At 37.3% G+C, this 15,709-nt stretch overlaps 1 protein-coding gene across 1 annotated transcript; it reads left to right on the forward strand.

The window, feature by feature from the left end:
* The first annotated feature begins 3,570 nt into the window (after window positions 1-3,570).
* LOC139699072 (NPC intracellular cholesterol transporter 2-like) lies at window positions 3,571-14,099 on the forward strand. The gene is made up of 4 exons (XM_071598073.1): window positions 3,571-3,631; window positions 8,386-8,496; window positions 12,253-12,431; window positions 14,013-14,099. Exons 1-4 carry the CDS (start codon window positions 3,571-3,573, stop codon window positions 14,097-14,099), a joined length of 438 nt encoding a protein of 145 aa, XP_071454174.1.
* The last annotated feature ends 1,610 nt before the right edge of the window (window positions 14,100-15,709 follow it).

The following is a 15,709-nucleotide window of genomic DNA, read 5'->3' on the forward strand; positions in this document are numbered from 1 at the left end:
AACTTTAAAGCGTAGCGCTTTATGGATTCGAAACCTGGCATTTGAGGCAAGAGAATAAGCGTAGATTGAAGACTTTTTATAAGTTGGCCTGAAGAAAATTAATTTGGACAGGGAAGATAGTTAATGACGTAATTTTAATAATGGTGGGAGAAGAGAGGACGTTGCTGGGTGTGATCTGAAGAGCGCAGAATAGATGGATGAAGGAAATGTTTAGAGGTAGCGGGATATTGTAAGTCGTATTAGAAGGGCGAATGTTAATTAAGTAGGGAGGAGGAAGGAATGGTGTAAGATTTTTGATGAAAGAAAGTACGAATGAAGTGTGAATGCGCTTGAAGTGTTGCTATAATTGTTATAACAACACTTCAAGCGCATAATTCCTTTAAATTAATCAGTATGGCCGACCTCTTGCTTTCTATTTATCACCGATATAGGTTGTCTCGAATGAATCCTATTCGATGAACGAGTGTCCTAAAATAGACCGGGCACATAATATACAGTGATTTTCGAAGAATTTAACACTACGTGTTTTTGTTATAATTTGGCTGCTAACATTACGCATGAGGGGTAACTAGATAATGCTATAATAGTTGCTTCCATAACAATATCGACCATTTCTAAATTAACTAAACCAAGTTTCTGCATACATTATCTGTGCATTTTTAATTGGTTGATTAAGGCCTACTTACCGTCCTAGGACTTGCTGAGATAATGTTTGCCCAAGAGCTTTCCTTGGTATTGCTACAAAGCCCCTTTTGCAACCACGATCGTAAGGTCTACTGAGTATCTGTAAGAATATTTCACCCATCCCCGAGAAAGCAAATAATAGACTATGCTCAGTTACTAATAAACCTAAAAATAAGAACCCTCATCACATACAAGTAGTTTTGCGTCACGCTAAGAAACCCGGTTGGAAATAGGACTGGGACAAAATCTCGTCCATAACATCGCCCATAATCGTTTTAATGTAGAGGTTCTGGATGTTATCCTTATATCTAAATTGAAATTTACACATTTATTTATATTCATATCTACGCGTGGTATACGCAAGCCTCTGTGAGATGATGTGGCGGAGGATGTTAGAGCACCAGCCACGCATGCTTAAAAATAAGGTCATACATTTATATACATACTGGCTCATATACAATATCTTGTACACAAACTCTCGTAAACATACTAACATACATGCCTATATATCTTATATAACTATTGGTGTGTTAGACTAATCATTAAATTATGGGTTTTAAATAAAAATATTCGGGTGTTTGGGTTCAATTTTCTTTTTTAGTTTTACTTTTATTTAGTACCCTGCAGGCCACAACTAGGGTGTGTGGCCGGGGGTGATTACAAGCTAGAATACCCTTGACCCAAAACACTTTTCCCTCCTAGTGCGGTCGGACAAACGTTATTTTATTCTGATCCCTTATATTTCGTGGGAATATTGACATCTTAAATCTATTTGTTCTGCACTAAAACTTTCGAATTTTATTGATATGGTCTCTCCTACCGTAGTGTGATGGGGCTATTAATACATTTTCGACATCATTGCTAAAGATACATCTTTCCAATTTATACAAGGGATTTATTGTACTTTAAACTGATCTCCGTAGGTGATTCCCAATCTATGTACATTAGATCCTCTAATAATTTTGATACTCTACTCGCTTTGTCATAACAACTTATCACAAGTCTAGCTCCTCTACGCTGCACGCGATCCAATTCGGCAATCAATCCAACTTCATGAGGATTGTTATGATTGTGCATCGTGCGAGGGAAGGACGTGTACTTGAATCTGACGGTGACGGTGGCTGCGTATCTTATTTTATCCATGTGGTCGAATCGAAAAATATAATGTGGAGGCCATAATAATTCGCACGGTATCTCAAGAAACCTCCGCACTGTCCCTTCCTAAAAGTCTTGCCTACTCTCTTCGTCATAACGGGGCTCCTAACCTAATTCCTTCATCATATCCGCCACTCTTACTCACTTCTCGTAGCAGTTAAATAAAAAACCTATTAGATTTCACGTGTGAGTATATTCCTTCATAGAGAGAAGTGCGTCAACCACAAGATTCCTTGAAAGGGCCACCACGGTGGGAGATGAAATAATGACGGATATGTCATCCGTCTTTATTTTTAAATTAACAATCATGAACAATGGGAACTGGACGATTCATTTCAAGTTTCAGCTCTTTTGACGGCTCCGTGTGACGAAATCTGCTGCGTTGACCGTTAATAGCATTCTTCGTTGCATCTGACTCGCCACATGGCTGCGCGAGCCAATTCAGCATTTTTTTAACCACTATAATACCTGACGAAATGACATTCGTTCCCTTTGCACCTGGGATAGGTTGAGTAAGTATTCATTATCGACGACATATGAACTTGTAGCGCTGACTTGCTCACTGCCTAGTTGACTTCAGGAGTGTCTATCGTGCCATCTTTGCTCCTGATTGACGTGCATAATACTTGTGGCCGAGAATACGTACCTTTACAGTCTTCAGCCGAAAATGTGGAAAAGTAATGGATTCTCTTCTCTTCTGAGTTTATTTCTGATATTACACGTTGCCAAGGCTACCGAATTCTTACCTTGCGGTAAGTGAAACGGATATTTATTCCAATGTAATTTTATTTAATTTATACTCCTAGTTTCTTCCCTGATTCCAGCAAAAGCAATGCCTGAAGGGTTACTTAAAATTGATTAATTTTTCTTGATTGTAATAAGCACGTACTAACTTCTAATCGCAGTACCTATCTTATCTGCACTTATCTCTCTTCCCTTGAGCAGTTTTTTGGATAGGGTATTCGATTTTCCGTCTTCTTTGACGCATCGGACGACTTAGCTATTATAAATCTTACTCTAAGTATGTTTTACGTTTCAAGCTAAGCACTTGGTTACATTTTTATTTATACGCACGCTCTGGCGAGGAAGGGTTAGCAATTCAAAAATGTGAGAGCCTCCCGAAAGGCCTTGGAGGCTGATGTTGTAGTAGTTATTTGGGGAGGTGACCGATGGCAGAAGTTATTTACGTCAGGAGGGATAGGCAGGTAATATGGTAAGAGGAAGGATGTTGAGAAAATAGAGGAAGGGTGGAGAGAAACCCGGCGTCGGCAATAGCCTACTCTTTACGACAGGTGCAAAGGGGTCTACAATTTTGCGTCCCATCCGACGGACCACGTACTCACTTAAAGTGCTCTCCACGTAGTATTCAAAGTAGGAATCGGGATACCGCTGAAAAATTCGACCACCACCATGGAGTTGAACCCGGACCCTATGGGTGGGAAGTTAGTGCATTAGTCATAGCAAATTTAACCTTAAGATTTTTTATTATAGTCATTGGTGGCCCATAAAGCTTCATGAAGACCCATAAAGATAATGCCACACGTGTATTTTTTTACGCTCATTATACTACTCGAGTGCAAATTTGAAATATCGGTGATTATTCATGCGGATGGTCAAGGGGGTAATGCATTCGCCTAAGCAAAATGAAGTGTATTGATTGCATGTCGAAAGATAGATAACGTTTTTGGAGAGGCAATTAGCATGGAAACGAGGTGGGGAGGCAATTTGGGGATGTCCGGAGAGCGGAGCAAATCTGATAAGCAGAAATGTTTGACATCAGGGGCGGTTGCAGGTAGGGGAAAGATGAGGAATTTTGTCAGTGGGGGTAGCAACGGATTGGTGGATCTCAGAATGTTTCTGAGATTGGCGGGTCGTCTGTATGCGAGAGAGGGGCAGTAGACATGAGGTAGCGTCATTATCGTGTAAAAGAGGAAACTTCTTTAAGAAAGATTTTCAGAGGGTGGGATTCTTGGAAATAAGCGGTGACACGGTTGAGTCCTGCGTCAAACGAGAATTAACAATCTTAAAATTTGGATAGACTTCCCTGAACCTATTTGGAATAGCGAATGGGACCTTTCTCTACCTGATTCCACGCGCAGGGCGATCACTCTTACCAGATATGTGGTTAGGGATGACTGTTAACTTTATCAAAATTTTAAGCCCATTTTCTCAATGAAGAGCTAAACGAAGCAACATTTTAATAAACTTCCTTACAATTACAGCAGATGTGTCGAGAGAAATAGATAAGGAGTGGGATGTGGTAAGCCGAGAAAGAAACTAAACGAACGGCTCCCAAGGCAACCCTATAATTTCATGATAAAAAGAGCTTTCTTGATTCTTCAGTATTAAGAAAATCGATCGCCGATAATTTAATGTCATTCGATTTCTTGAATGGTCTTATCTGACAGCAAGATTGAGATAAGATATGACGGAAGTGAGAGAGCGTGAGGAAGATCGTTCAACTTAATGTTTCTCCGTCCGATTTACAGCTACGAGTTATTGATGCTACAACTATTACTACAACATATCTACATATTCTCTGCAGCCCCACTGAATTTAATTGACCAGGTCGCAATTGTGAAAGTTGAATTTACGAAAATATATAAAGCCTATAAAGATAGCCCATTTGGCAGCAGATATTGTTCGAATATTCAAAGGCAGCGAAATAGGTTTTCGAGAGGGAAAAATCACGAAAACATTCTTTAGTATTCTAATTCGAGGAGTTAATAATTGCACCTTAACATTCCATTTTTCGTATTCATAACAACGCCTCAACTTCCTTACCAACAATATTGGTTGCACTCCTTGCTCTATACCATTAGGCGAATCACATTTAAATGTAACAAATTTTTTGCGAGATTGCCTATTGTACTCTCGGACAGGCCATATACACCTTTCACGCCAATAGACAGATCCCTTTTCAGTGCCAATTGGAGTGGCATTTACCACTGGAATAGAGATTTTGAAGTAAAGAGGTGTACGTATAAGCATTTCAATGCTGACCTCGAAGATAGGGCAATGTCCGTCTCAAGAATAGCTCTTTTTCATTCCTCTTCAGATTTAAAAGAAAATGGTTAAAATTCGTTTCGCACACTCGTGAGACAAAGATGAGAATTAATTTAAAAACTCTTTTTAACCGATCAAATTGAGATATTAAAAATGGATATGATGGCTCACAACTTTTCGGGATAAAGCTCAAAGAAGCTGAATACTTCCACCGGAAGTTAGCATTTTATTGTAAAATGTTTTTAGTCGTCCGAAAAAATCTCTTATATGCGAAAAGAAAGAATTTTTGATAATTTTCAATGCATTTTTACTTCAACAAGACTGGATTTTGACTGTTAATTTTCTTCATTAATTTGATGTACCCAAGGTAGTTTTTTTAGTACTGAGCGATTCCACAAAATTAAGCCTGGATTAGTAATACAAATATAAAACCTGGATTAGTTGTGAAACTATCTAATCTATCAGACCAGAATTAATCGCTGTTTGCAAATAATTCGCATGCAGACTTATATTTTTGAAACAGCTTTAATAGTTGGAGCAAGTTGCGAATGAATATGAATATGATAACATGAACGCTGCATCTAAACACAGGTAATAACAAATTTGCTTGTTTACCTCAGGATGTTTAACTTTTGTGGCCTTCAGGATTAATCCTTCAATATCAATGGAACATTTAGAAGTCTTCTTAAAACGACTTTCAATGCGATTGATTTAATTTCTCATCGACCGCGGCCCACTTGAGTTTAACTTTGGACGGTCACCGAGGCCTTCCATTAAGTCTTATTGAAACTACGCGAGTAGGAGGCGAGGTTCTGGTTATGATTATATCGCAGTAAGAGCGGTACAATAAAGGCTACCTTATCTAAAAATTAATCTCCCTGTCGTTTTCAATGACAGCTATTCTATTTCTTTGTCATTCTTTAGGCCTTGTGTTTTACAGTTTATCTCATTGACCAAAAGATCAGATCTATAATCCCTCTCTTTTATTTCTGATAAGTTTTTACACATCTTACGAAAAGAGACGTATTTTACAATTTACAATAGAAATTCAGCTTTTATTTTATCCATCGGCCTCCGATCCCTTTCCGTCTCATTTCTTTTAACGATCATAAGTTAATGATGACGGCTTTTTAGAAATTTAACCATTATTCTCTCTCTCCTGTATAATTCTGAACTCAAACCGACCGCGAGAAAGCATCTGGTCTTATATTATAATAATTAATAGATGAAAAATTTATTAATTCTAACAAATTCTCTGCACATACCTAATTGGGAAGAGGCGCTCTCGCCTAAATCTGTAACTCTGTTAACCAACCTGTATTGTTTAGCCTGGTTAAAGGGTTACGTACGTTCCGCTTGATTTGGCATTCGACCCGACTTTTGCATAATCCTCGGAATAGTTGCATGTTATTGTGAGGTAAACATTTGGTTTTATCCATTGGTTTACACATTGAAACGCTGGTCGGACGATATTGACCATTTCTCGCGTATCTGAATGTACATACGTATCGTACGTTGTGCAGGAGCGCTTATTGGGCTAGCCAGTTTGATGAAAAGAGTGGCTAAACAAGATTGGACTTGACCCTAACTGACCCGAAAACTGACCCTAAACATCATGTTCCACCAATTAAGTATATGTATTGGGCATCAGATCATGAACCCTCTCATTCATTCAACTGGTCACAAACCAAAACAATTACAGATTGAGTGAAACTCACTTTTACATGCATGCATACATTTGCGAAAAAATACTGGCGCTTCTTATTATTATTATTATAGCTAAGTAAGTGAAGACACCTACGATTTGTACGTATCTGAATGTACGATACGTACAAATCGTAGGTGTCTTCACTTACTTAGCTATGGTAATAATAAGAAGCGCCAGTATTTTTCATCTAACTGGCTGGCCCAATAAAGGCTCTTGCACAACGCAGAGAATCGGTTCATCTCGATCGTTAGCGACTCTTGCTTGATTAATTTTGCGGGTTGTCTCGTCTACCTTAAGAACGTATTTGCAATAAGAGACGCTAAATTAGCAATGGTACTGCCAAAAATCACCAACTGTACTGTCAACGAGAAAGACTTCATTCCGGGTTTTGAAGTCACGAGAAAGCACGCCTAAGTCCACATCGTTCTTGCTTTCCGCGTGTTGGACCTGAAATAAGTGCATTATTAGAATTCTTCTAAAAGGAAAGGACACATCAAAAGGCTCATGAAACTAGGTAGATAAACAATTGCATGCAAAAATCATATTTCCTTAAGTAATTGGCAATTTATTAATGCATGCATTTTTTCAAAACTCATCTCACAGGGCAGAGCCACTTAGGTTAAGTCATTTTAATGCGTATTTAAATTTTGCAATTTACTTTAACGAATTGACAATATGTGTTTCTTTATATCTATAAATTAATCCTAACTATGTATTAAATTGGTTTAATCATAGAACATATAATATTTGAAATTAATTACCAGTATTTGTGTCACTATTATATTAAAAAACTGCCCCAGCCGATTTTAAATACGAATGGATGAATCTTGATTTTTTCAAATATTTTATGGAATTTAACAAGGAATATCAAGATTTATTAAAGAATTATCTTCCAACTATTCCAGATAATTGTTTTTGAGTGCAAAAGTAACGAATTTTTAAACACCTTTATCTCCAAATAACATCCTCCGACCTCAGGACTAAGTTCGGATTAAATGTTCTCCTAACATAACGGGTTAAAGGATATCAGCGCAAAAATCATCCCAAGATACAATTGTTTGCACGGGTACCGTTTCAGGCTAAAATGTGCTTGATTTTTCATCTATATTAGTATGTAGAAAATACTTTTGAAATGATGAACATGTATGCAAATATGCTCAATCAGATCGATATCCAACCCACAAGCCGCCGCAAGGACGTGTGGCGGGGAGTGCTTGAACAACAACCTTTTATGAATAAATATTCAACGACCGCGTTAACGTAGTTAATATTTCACATGCATAAACATATAAACCCTTACACGCGTACTTGCCTGTATACGTCATGCGATAATGTGTGTGCTCGCGAAAATTTTTGAAATTTTGTTTTTTAAATTTTGAAAGAAGAGCATGATTATGTCTGATTTTCTGTCTTGGGAGCTAAGAACGAGTACTTGAATCTGTCCGTGGTGATATTAATCTCTCTTATTTTATCTCGGCGGTACAATGTAACAATTTAATGAGCTTCCATATTGATTCCGTCATTGTCACTGGTAACTGGGCTGTTGTGCACCTTTCTAATAATCTTAGTTTTCACGTTCACTGAATGACTTTGTCACAACTGTGCATAGGTCACACAAAGGGAAAATGTTGAACTTTTGAAAAATCAATGACCTGTAACCTTCCTACCTCTCCCTTGTGCATCTTCATCAGATTCCATCGTCCCATGTCTATTCTAAACAGCTTTCTTGTCGAATGACCCATGACCTGCGGTTATTCGACTCGAAGAAGAATCTTGAGAGAGAAATGAAGCGAGAAATATTAATAATGAACACAACTTTCCTTTTTTTTCAGTGTATGCAACTGGACCAGTGCCAATTGACGTTACTGTCGACGGATGTGACATGCTACCTTGTCGGTTTACAAGGGGGAGCAACATTTCTTCCTCAGTTACATTCAAAACTCGTAAGTCTTAATTGAACCGAAGAGGTTTAGAGAGAACAAGCTAACAAGCATTAGTATCTATTTTTCTCAAGGGTTATAGGAAGCTCATATGTGCCTTTCACAACATTTTTGAATAAATCAGAATATGCGTGACACCTTGGCCCACTGGTGCCTTAAATTGTGAAAAGATATTTTAGTTCCTCAGCAAAAGTTGAGTTTTTCGAATGTGTCTCATTAAATCGCTTGCGGATCGATGCAAAATGAGCTTCTATAATGAAGAAATTTCGAAATTTAATCGATGTTGGAGTTTAAAAAGGAAATGCTAAAAATGCCACTTAAGATTATAAATTTCACAAAAAAATTCCCTTAGTTCAATGAAAGGATAAAATTTTCTTGTAATTATAGCCTAGGATGAGCTTAATTACAGGAGCTATTTCTTATCTCATCTTCCTATCAGAATTCGTTTTCTTTCCAAAGGTGAATTCATCCTAGTAACATTTATTATTTTCTGTGTTACATATGTCCTCATGAAATTCAATGGTCTCTATATTAACGTGGGGCTCCTTTGGCCAGTAAAAGGCGACAGAAATACTTCTCAGAAATACCTATCTCTTTCTTTAAAAGCATTGAAAATAATAATTCTTGTAATCCCAGAGTTTTGTATGTTCCATTGTTTTCTCCACTCGTCGGAGAAATAATGTTCTTACTTATGTATAACTTGCATTTGAAAGAGTAAGTAGTCACGAAGGTATGATACTGAAATGAAATTTAGTCCTTATGTATCACACATGAAATTATAGGGAAATGAGAGTTCACAGAATGGTAAAAAAACTGAAATATACATTTTTATAAATGGCTTGATGCAGTATATTACCTTACTGCGTCGAAAAATTTAGAGGCAAAATATATAAAAAGTCTATTCAGAATATGTAATTTGTAATACAGTATTAGGAGAGTTAGGGTTAGGATGATCTGATGACTGAGATGCATTGCACACTATAAGTGAATGAGCAATGCGAGACAAACACGTTTTTGCCCAAGGCATGGTTTAAGACGCGTCTTCCGGGTACCAGATCACAATTTCACCTACCCGGCTGCAGTGACCTGCTGGGTATTCTTTTGTACTTCCAGTTATATACTAATATGATACTCATATTACATGTAATGACATAAGCCAATTTTGAATATTATGCATGAAATATAACACTTTTATCACAATTATTTATTTTTCATATCAATGTGAATTGAGAGCATCTAATGAATGGAAGCAGGCAAAACCAAATATAACTGTCTTGAAGTTGAACTGATTTACAAACATACTTGTTGCGTCAGCACTAAAAATGAATTTTGAGGTTCTTATATCGTTCAGATGGCCTGCTTATCGATGGGAACACCTGAGAAATGGATGTTATATACCTATAAAGTTAGAAAGAAACTTTTTACTAATACACACCTGTGATTATCGGAGCATGTGGTCATTTTACTTCTGTTTCCATTGGGGCGATAAAGCAGTCGAATAATCCCTCAAATCGCGGCAGGTGGGACCAAAGAGCCGAAAGGAACCGGGAACCAGGGATGCCATGGAGGTCGGCGACCCCATTTTATTTTTTCGGAGGGTTTTTAAAAGATGTATATGTGAACACTTATTTCTTCAACTTGGCCACTTAAGCCTGTCAACAGTTCGGCTGGTAGAAAATAATATTCCTTTCAAAGGACTGTCAGCTTGGGAAAGGGTTGGTTTTTACTGATTGATGAGGAAACTTCGTTTGTATTTCGTCACCAATAGATTTTAATCAGCCGGCTTCCGTCAAAAGAGAGACTATGTACGATGTGAGTTAAAAATGGTCTTATTCATCCCACAATCTTCTGGGATGTCGATATATATGATAAGATCTTTATTGCAGTCCTTTAAGTACAATAAAATATAAATCAATTCCACTCGGGGTAGTACCGATTGAGCAATTACATAAATGCAATGTTCCAGCTTATCAGTGAAATTACATCAATTACATAACAAAGAATTAGCTTAAGTTATAGGGATAACGCTTATCATTAGGAATTTAAAGAGTAACATATGTTACAAAAAATATTACAATACTTTAGTATCGAGTAAAATAGCCTACAATTAAATTAAAATTCATCTAAAGAAGCCTTCAGTCTTCAGGTGAGGAATTCCTGCCAAATTTATTTATACAATGAAATAAGAAAGGACTTCTGTTGTTGATTGGTTAGGTGGGTTGGATATGTAAAGAAAAACTGTCGGTCCTGGTTTCTTCACTTTGAACAGCTTATCTAGTCCTAGAAATTTCAAAGATGTAATTCGGAATACCCTCCCCAAATAGGGTAAAAATAAAGGCACCTAATAGGTGTTTTTCTCTGTTGCGACGTTTTAGCCAGCCTAAGCTATAAATGCGAAGATACGTGGCATCCTTTCTGAGACTCAAAAAGAGACTTAACGCTGGAACTAAGTAATTTTTGTGATTTTAGGTGTACTCCTTTCGGGAAATCGCAAAGCGGCAGCGGCAGCACAGCGAAATATAAACAATATGATGGACATAAAGGATTTTAATAAATAAATAAATAGTATATTAATAATTGTGCACCGCCCACTGCTGAAACTGCGCAATGGATCTCTTCAGAGTAGTGACATCTCATTTTCAAGTTGGTTTTAAATTTCACTTTTCGACTGGGGTACTCCGCTCCGTCTCTTGCTATCTTTTTCAATATCTTCTTCCAACAAAATGAAAAGAGCGGTAAGAACAATATTCAATGCATCTACACAATACTACACATGCCACCACAGGGCCGTGTTCCGGGAGGTACTAGATCTGCAGCCATTCATGCATGAATGTGTAACGACGTATTGGCCAATGGAGTTTTCTGGCTTCGCCAGAGATTGTCACTAAGTTGCAGCACCGGAGAGGACAAAGTAAAACCTATTATTTGTCAATAATAATAATAACGGAGTCATAACATTTGCCAATCTATGTGCAGTGAACTTTGTTTAATGGATGGATTGAGCGAGGTAGAATTCACCTGACTTGAGGAAGTTAGGCTGCTGCCAAAGTTAGATCAGTTAAATCAATTGATGTGTAAAAATTTTTTCTATGCTTAAAAAAAGTTAGAGACCGAATGAATTAATTATAGCGAAGTTTATTAATTTTTGAAATAACACTTTTGGTTACTTTAAAAAATATATTTGTACATCCACGAAAACTTATGTCAACAAAATTTGTTTATTTTGATAGACATATTAATAATTATTAAAGCTGACGACCAACTATCGCATTTATCTAAACAATTTAAAGTTTCCAATTGCTGAAATCATAAACTTCTCTCTACTTTTTCTTCGCATTGTTGCCATCCTATAATTCTTATCTCGGGAATTCCTTTTCATCAAATGAATGAACTTTTAGCGTCTCAGGTTTGTGTCTTTTTTTATTATATAAAGGAGCTAAGTCAATTTTTATGACATAAGTATTAGACAAGTTTAATCACGTGTAATTCGAAATATTAAATTTTTAACTTGGCGTGTAACGCTGCACTAGCCAAGTCTGGAATTGCCCCTTCATGTTCTACTTTTTCTTATCAAGAGATGTTCTTTCTAGACGAAAAAAATAAGTAAAATATTAAAAACCATGATAGTGACACCTGACCTCGCACTGATTTGGCAGGTATGAGTGCTGAATTGTGAAATGAGGATGTTTTCTCTGCTCGCTGAAAATGTCACCATTTCTTCTTATTCATGCACTCTTTCCTCGGTGTTCTTGCCTCTAGCGGGTCCTGTGACCCAGATGAACCCGTTCCTCAACGTTCAAGTGGGAGGTGTCTGGATGAATTTCGACGCGGGACAAAAAGATGGCTGCGATTCACTGGTGGAGAAAGAATGTCCATTGAAAGAAGGCGAAATCTCCACCTACGTTTTCCAAATTCCCATCCAGAACGGTTACCCGAAGGTTAGTATTTGAGTTCTTTGCCTTTCTCTTCATTTTAGTTTCATGAAATGGATTCGCCAAAATTGTTCATGCTAAGTGTGAAGTGTCTTCAAGCTCTAAGATCTTCTATTTTTTCCGACCAACTTCTTACACGAGAAAATTGAAATTACTGTTATTTCTTAATACAATCATATTTTTCGCAGCGTCGAGACCGTGATTCCATAACCCCCGAGAACACTTCTGAAATGGTCCATTTTTCCCAGTGGAAAATTGCTGATGGTCCACGCCCGAGGCGTCTTGGGTTCGTCGTCACACGACTTTCGGCCTTCGTTGAACTATCATGTACCCGCAGACGCACATTTTCCACATCCATAACTCCATCACCACATGTCCTGCACAATTAACGATGAATTTCCATGGGTAAATTAAACCACGCAAGTGCATAAAATGGATATAACAAACCGTTCTGGTGCACTAAACGACGCCATTTATATTAAATTAATTGAAAACGCATCTCACTCCAGGGGAAGCTGTACGAATCCTGTGCACTCTACGGTGCAGCCATCTATGTTTTATATTTATAAATGATTACGGATTTGTCCTTGACCACATTTTTCTATCTAATCCCGATTCCAAGAAAAAAAACTTTAGAATACTTAAGAACTTGAAGGCACTTCCTGGGTGCTATGGAATTCGCAATCTATAGGCATTCATCAGAACTGAATCCATATTAAATTTGTCCCTTCGGCATATGCTTCATTGAATCCCTCTCTCTGTCCCACTAATGACCCTAAAATGAAATATCTAAGGATAGTGTGGTTCGAAATTCCTTTCGAATATTCTCTCATCAGAGGAGAACCATGATGCATGAAAAACATGATCATAAATGTGACTCCCAACTTACGGTACGAGTAAAAACTATGGTAACGTTATTCTTCTCATCAACGCGCACTTACCTTACATTAGCTTTGCCCTACCCATTATGGCCTCATAATAAATTAATAATAGAGTATACATAATAGTAAGCAATAATAAAGTTTATTTACAATAAATAATACTGTGGGAGCGATTTTTCAATATCTCTATGGGATAGTGAATACATTTACCTTCAAAAATCGCATAATTATGTTGTGCTGAACATAATTATGCGATTTTTGCGGCTTGTCTTCTGTTATTCTGACGTCCATTATTGGGTCAGAAACACACTGAGAGTTATTTTATAAGTGGGCGTAAATAAATTAAAATTTCACCATACATTTTATGTATTGTACCGTCGTACAAATATGCTGTTGTTCTTCCCCGGTTTAACATCAGCGTTTCGAGGAAAACGAAGTACATGCTTACTCAATCCAACGAGTAGTGAGACGAGTATATAACGGGTTATTCACAAAGACTGGATTTGCACATCAAGATCAAATTTTATTTGCAATCGAACAGAAAATGTATAAAGCTTCATAAAATATAGTTTTGAATTTCATTGAGGCTTGCTAAATTCATTCACGTTTGATTACAATTTCGTTCCATATTATTGTTGTCCTCGAACACCAAGGGGAGCGGTACTATTCTTTGATTAATAATTGTTTCTCAAAATTTCCATTTCAGATCCGCATCAAGGTTGAACATTTGATGTTGGACGCGTTGAGAAGACCAGTGTTCTGCTATGGGATCACCGGGAAGGTTATTGGATAATGGAATATTTTTATAGCCTTCTTAATTTTTTGTTTTTACTTGAAGACGTTTGACAAGTGAATTGTTGGCTGTTTGTTTCTCGGAAAATGCCCAGAACAGAGTTATATACAAAGAGTGGACGTAGTGCCAGCTGTATGGTTTTAATAAAATATGTAATAGGGACGTATGAGCAAATCATATCTCCCTCGCATTTTAGCGGCTAATGTATGTAAATTTTGGAAGACATCATTGAATTTTAACACGCCTAACTCCTCATAATCCATCTGGGTTATTCAGACGTATGACTTGTCAGTCCACTAACAGATAGGTTCGAGTACCATCTCAAGTATAGGTGATATGTAAAATCTAGTGGTTTCGACCACTGGAAAACCGATTGAAAATCAGAAGTTGCTCTGGATCTTCCCTACTGTATTGGGAACACCGAAATGGAATGTGTAAACTCAATCAAATACCCAGGCGTTACCCTCACTCACGATCTCTCCTGGGTGTAACACATTCGAGGAATATGTGGACAAGCTAACAGAAGATTAGGATTTATTGGAAGGGTACTAGGTAAATGTGATGAACGGGTCAAAGAGAAATGTTATCTACCGTTGGTTAGCAGTAGCTGCAAGTATATGGGATCCTCACGAAGTTGAATTATTTGCCGAATTGGATCGGGTGCAGAGTAGAGGAGCTAGATTTGTAAATCGTTGTTATGATAAACCTAGTAGCGTATCCACAATATTAGAACAGCTAGGCTAGGATCACTCACTAAGCGAAGGTTAAATGACAGATTGAAGCTCTTGCATTAATTGCAACGGCCTCTCTTTAGCAGTGAAGTTAAAAATATATTATTACCCCCATGGTACTACGGTAGGTGAGATCATGTCAAAAAACCGTTCCTAGAAACTTATGGAAGAGAGAGACATATGAATTTGGGTAATGCGTTGAGTAAGTACATAAAATCAAATGTTGTAATATTCGACATGGTTCCGATGTTAGAACATCATCTTTATGAACGATGACAGAGTATTTTGTGGCGTATTTTTTTAAATAGCACGGTACGTATGAGAGTGGGGATATTAATTTTAAGTTATAGGAGCGAGGAAGTTAACCACAATTACCTTAAAATCCCTCCACGCACCATCACTCATCCCGACCAATATAAACAAGATCCAGATAATCCAGTGTCATTGTGACCCCCACGATACCGATGCGTCAGAATCAAAACCAGTCACATCATCGCAAATTAATTGAATGGAATATCACAAATTCTTTATTAATTTATTGGAATGCTTTCCCACCGAGTGAACGCAATTGCCATAGTTTTTATTTATGTTGTCAGTAATTGCGTATCGCCCATTATCAGCTATTAAGGGATATGATTTGGCGAAAGGGCATTAAATTCGATGTTGCATTAGAATCGAAAATATATGGTAAAAATTTCAGTGTTAAAAGTGAGACTAGTGACTGGTGTCTGAATCTGGTTAGCCTGAAGGCTCGTATATCGTGTATGGAGGACGGCGTGCTTAGGCAAAGAGATAACTCAGGAAAGAGATAACCATCAGGAAGATAGCAACATTACATTAGATAGTAAGAAGATATCATATTATTCAATATGTGATCAC

This window comes from Hetaerina americana, unplaced genomic scaffold (assembly GCF_022747635.1).
Source record: "Hetaerina americana unplaced genomic scaffold, ioHetAmer1.1.p SCAF_9, whole genome shotgun sequence".
In the NCBI taxonomy this organism is placed as follows: Eukaryota; Metazoa; Arthropoda; class Insecta; order Odonata; family Calopterygidae; genus Hetaerina; species Hetaerina americana.

Excerpts from the sequence above, each read along its gene's own strand:
- LOC139699072 (XM_071598073.1), top strand. The coding sequence starts at position 3,571 with ATGTCCGGAGAGCGGAGCAAATCTGATAAGCAGAAATGTTTGACATCA. Across the intron at positions 3,632-8,385 it reads GACATCAGGGGCGGTTGCAG|TGTATGCAACTGGACCAGTG; the intron begins GTAGGGGAAAGA and ends CTTTTTTTTCAG. Across the intron at positions 12,432-14,012 it reads TCCAGAACGGTTACCCGAAG|ATCCGCATCAAGGTTGAACA; the intron begins GTTAGTATTTGA and ends TTTCCATTTCAG.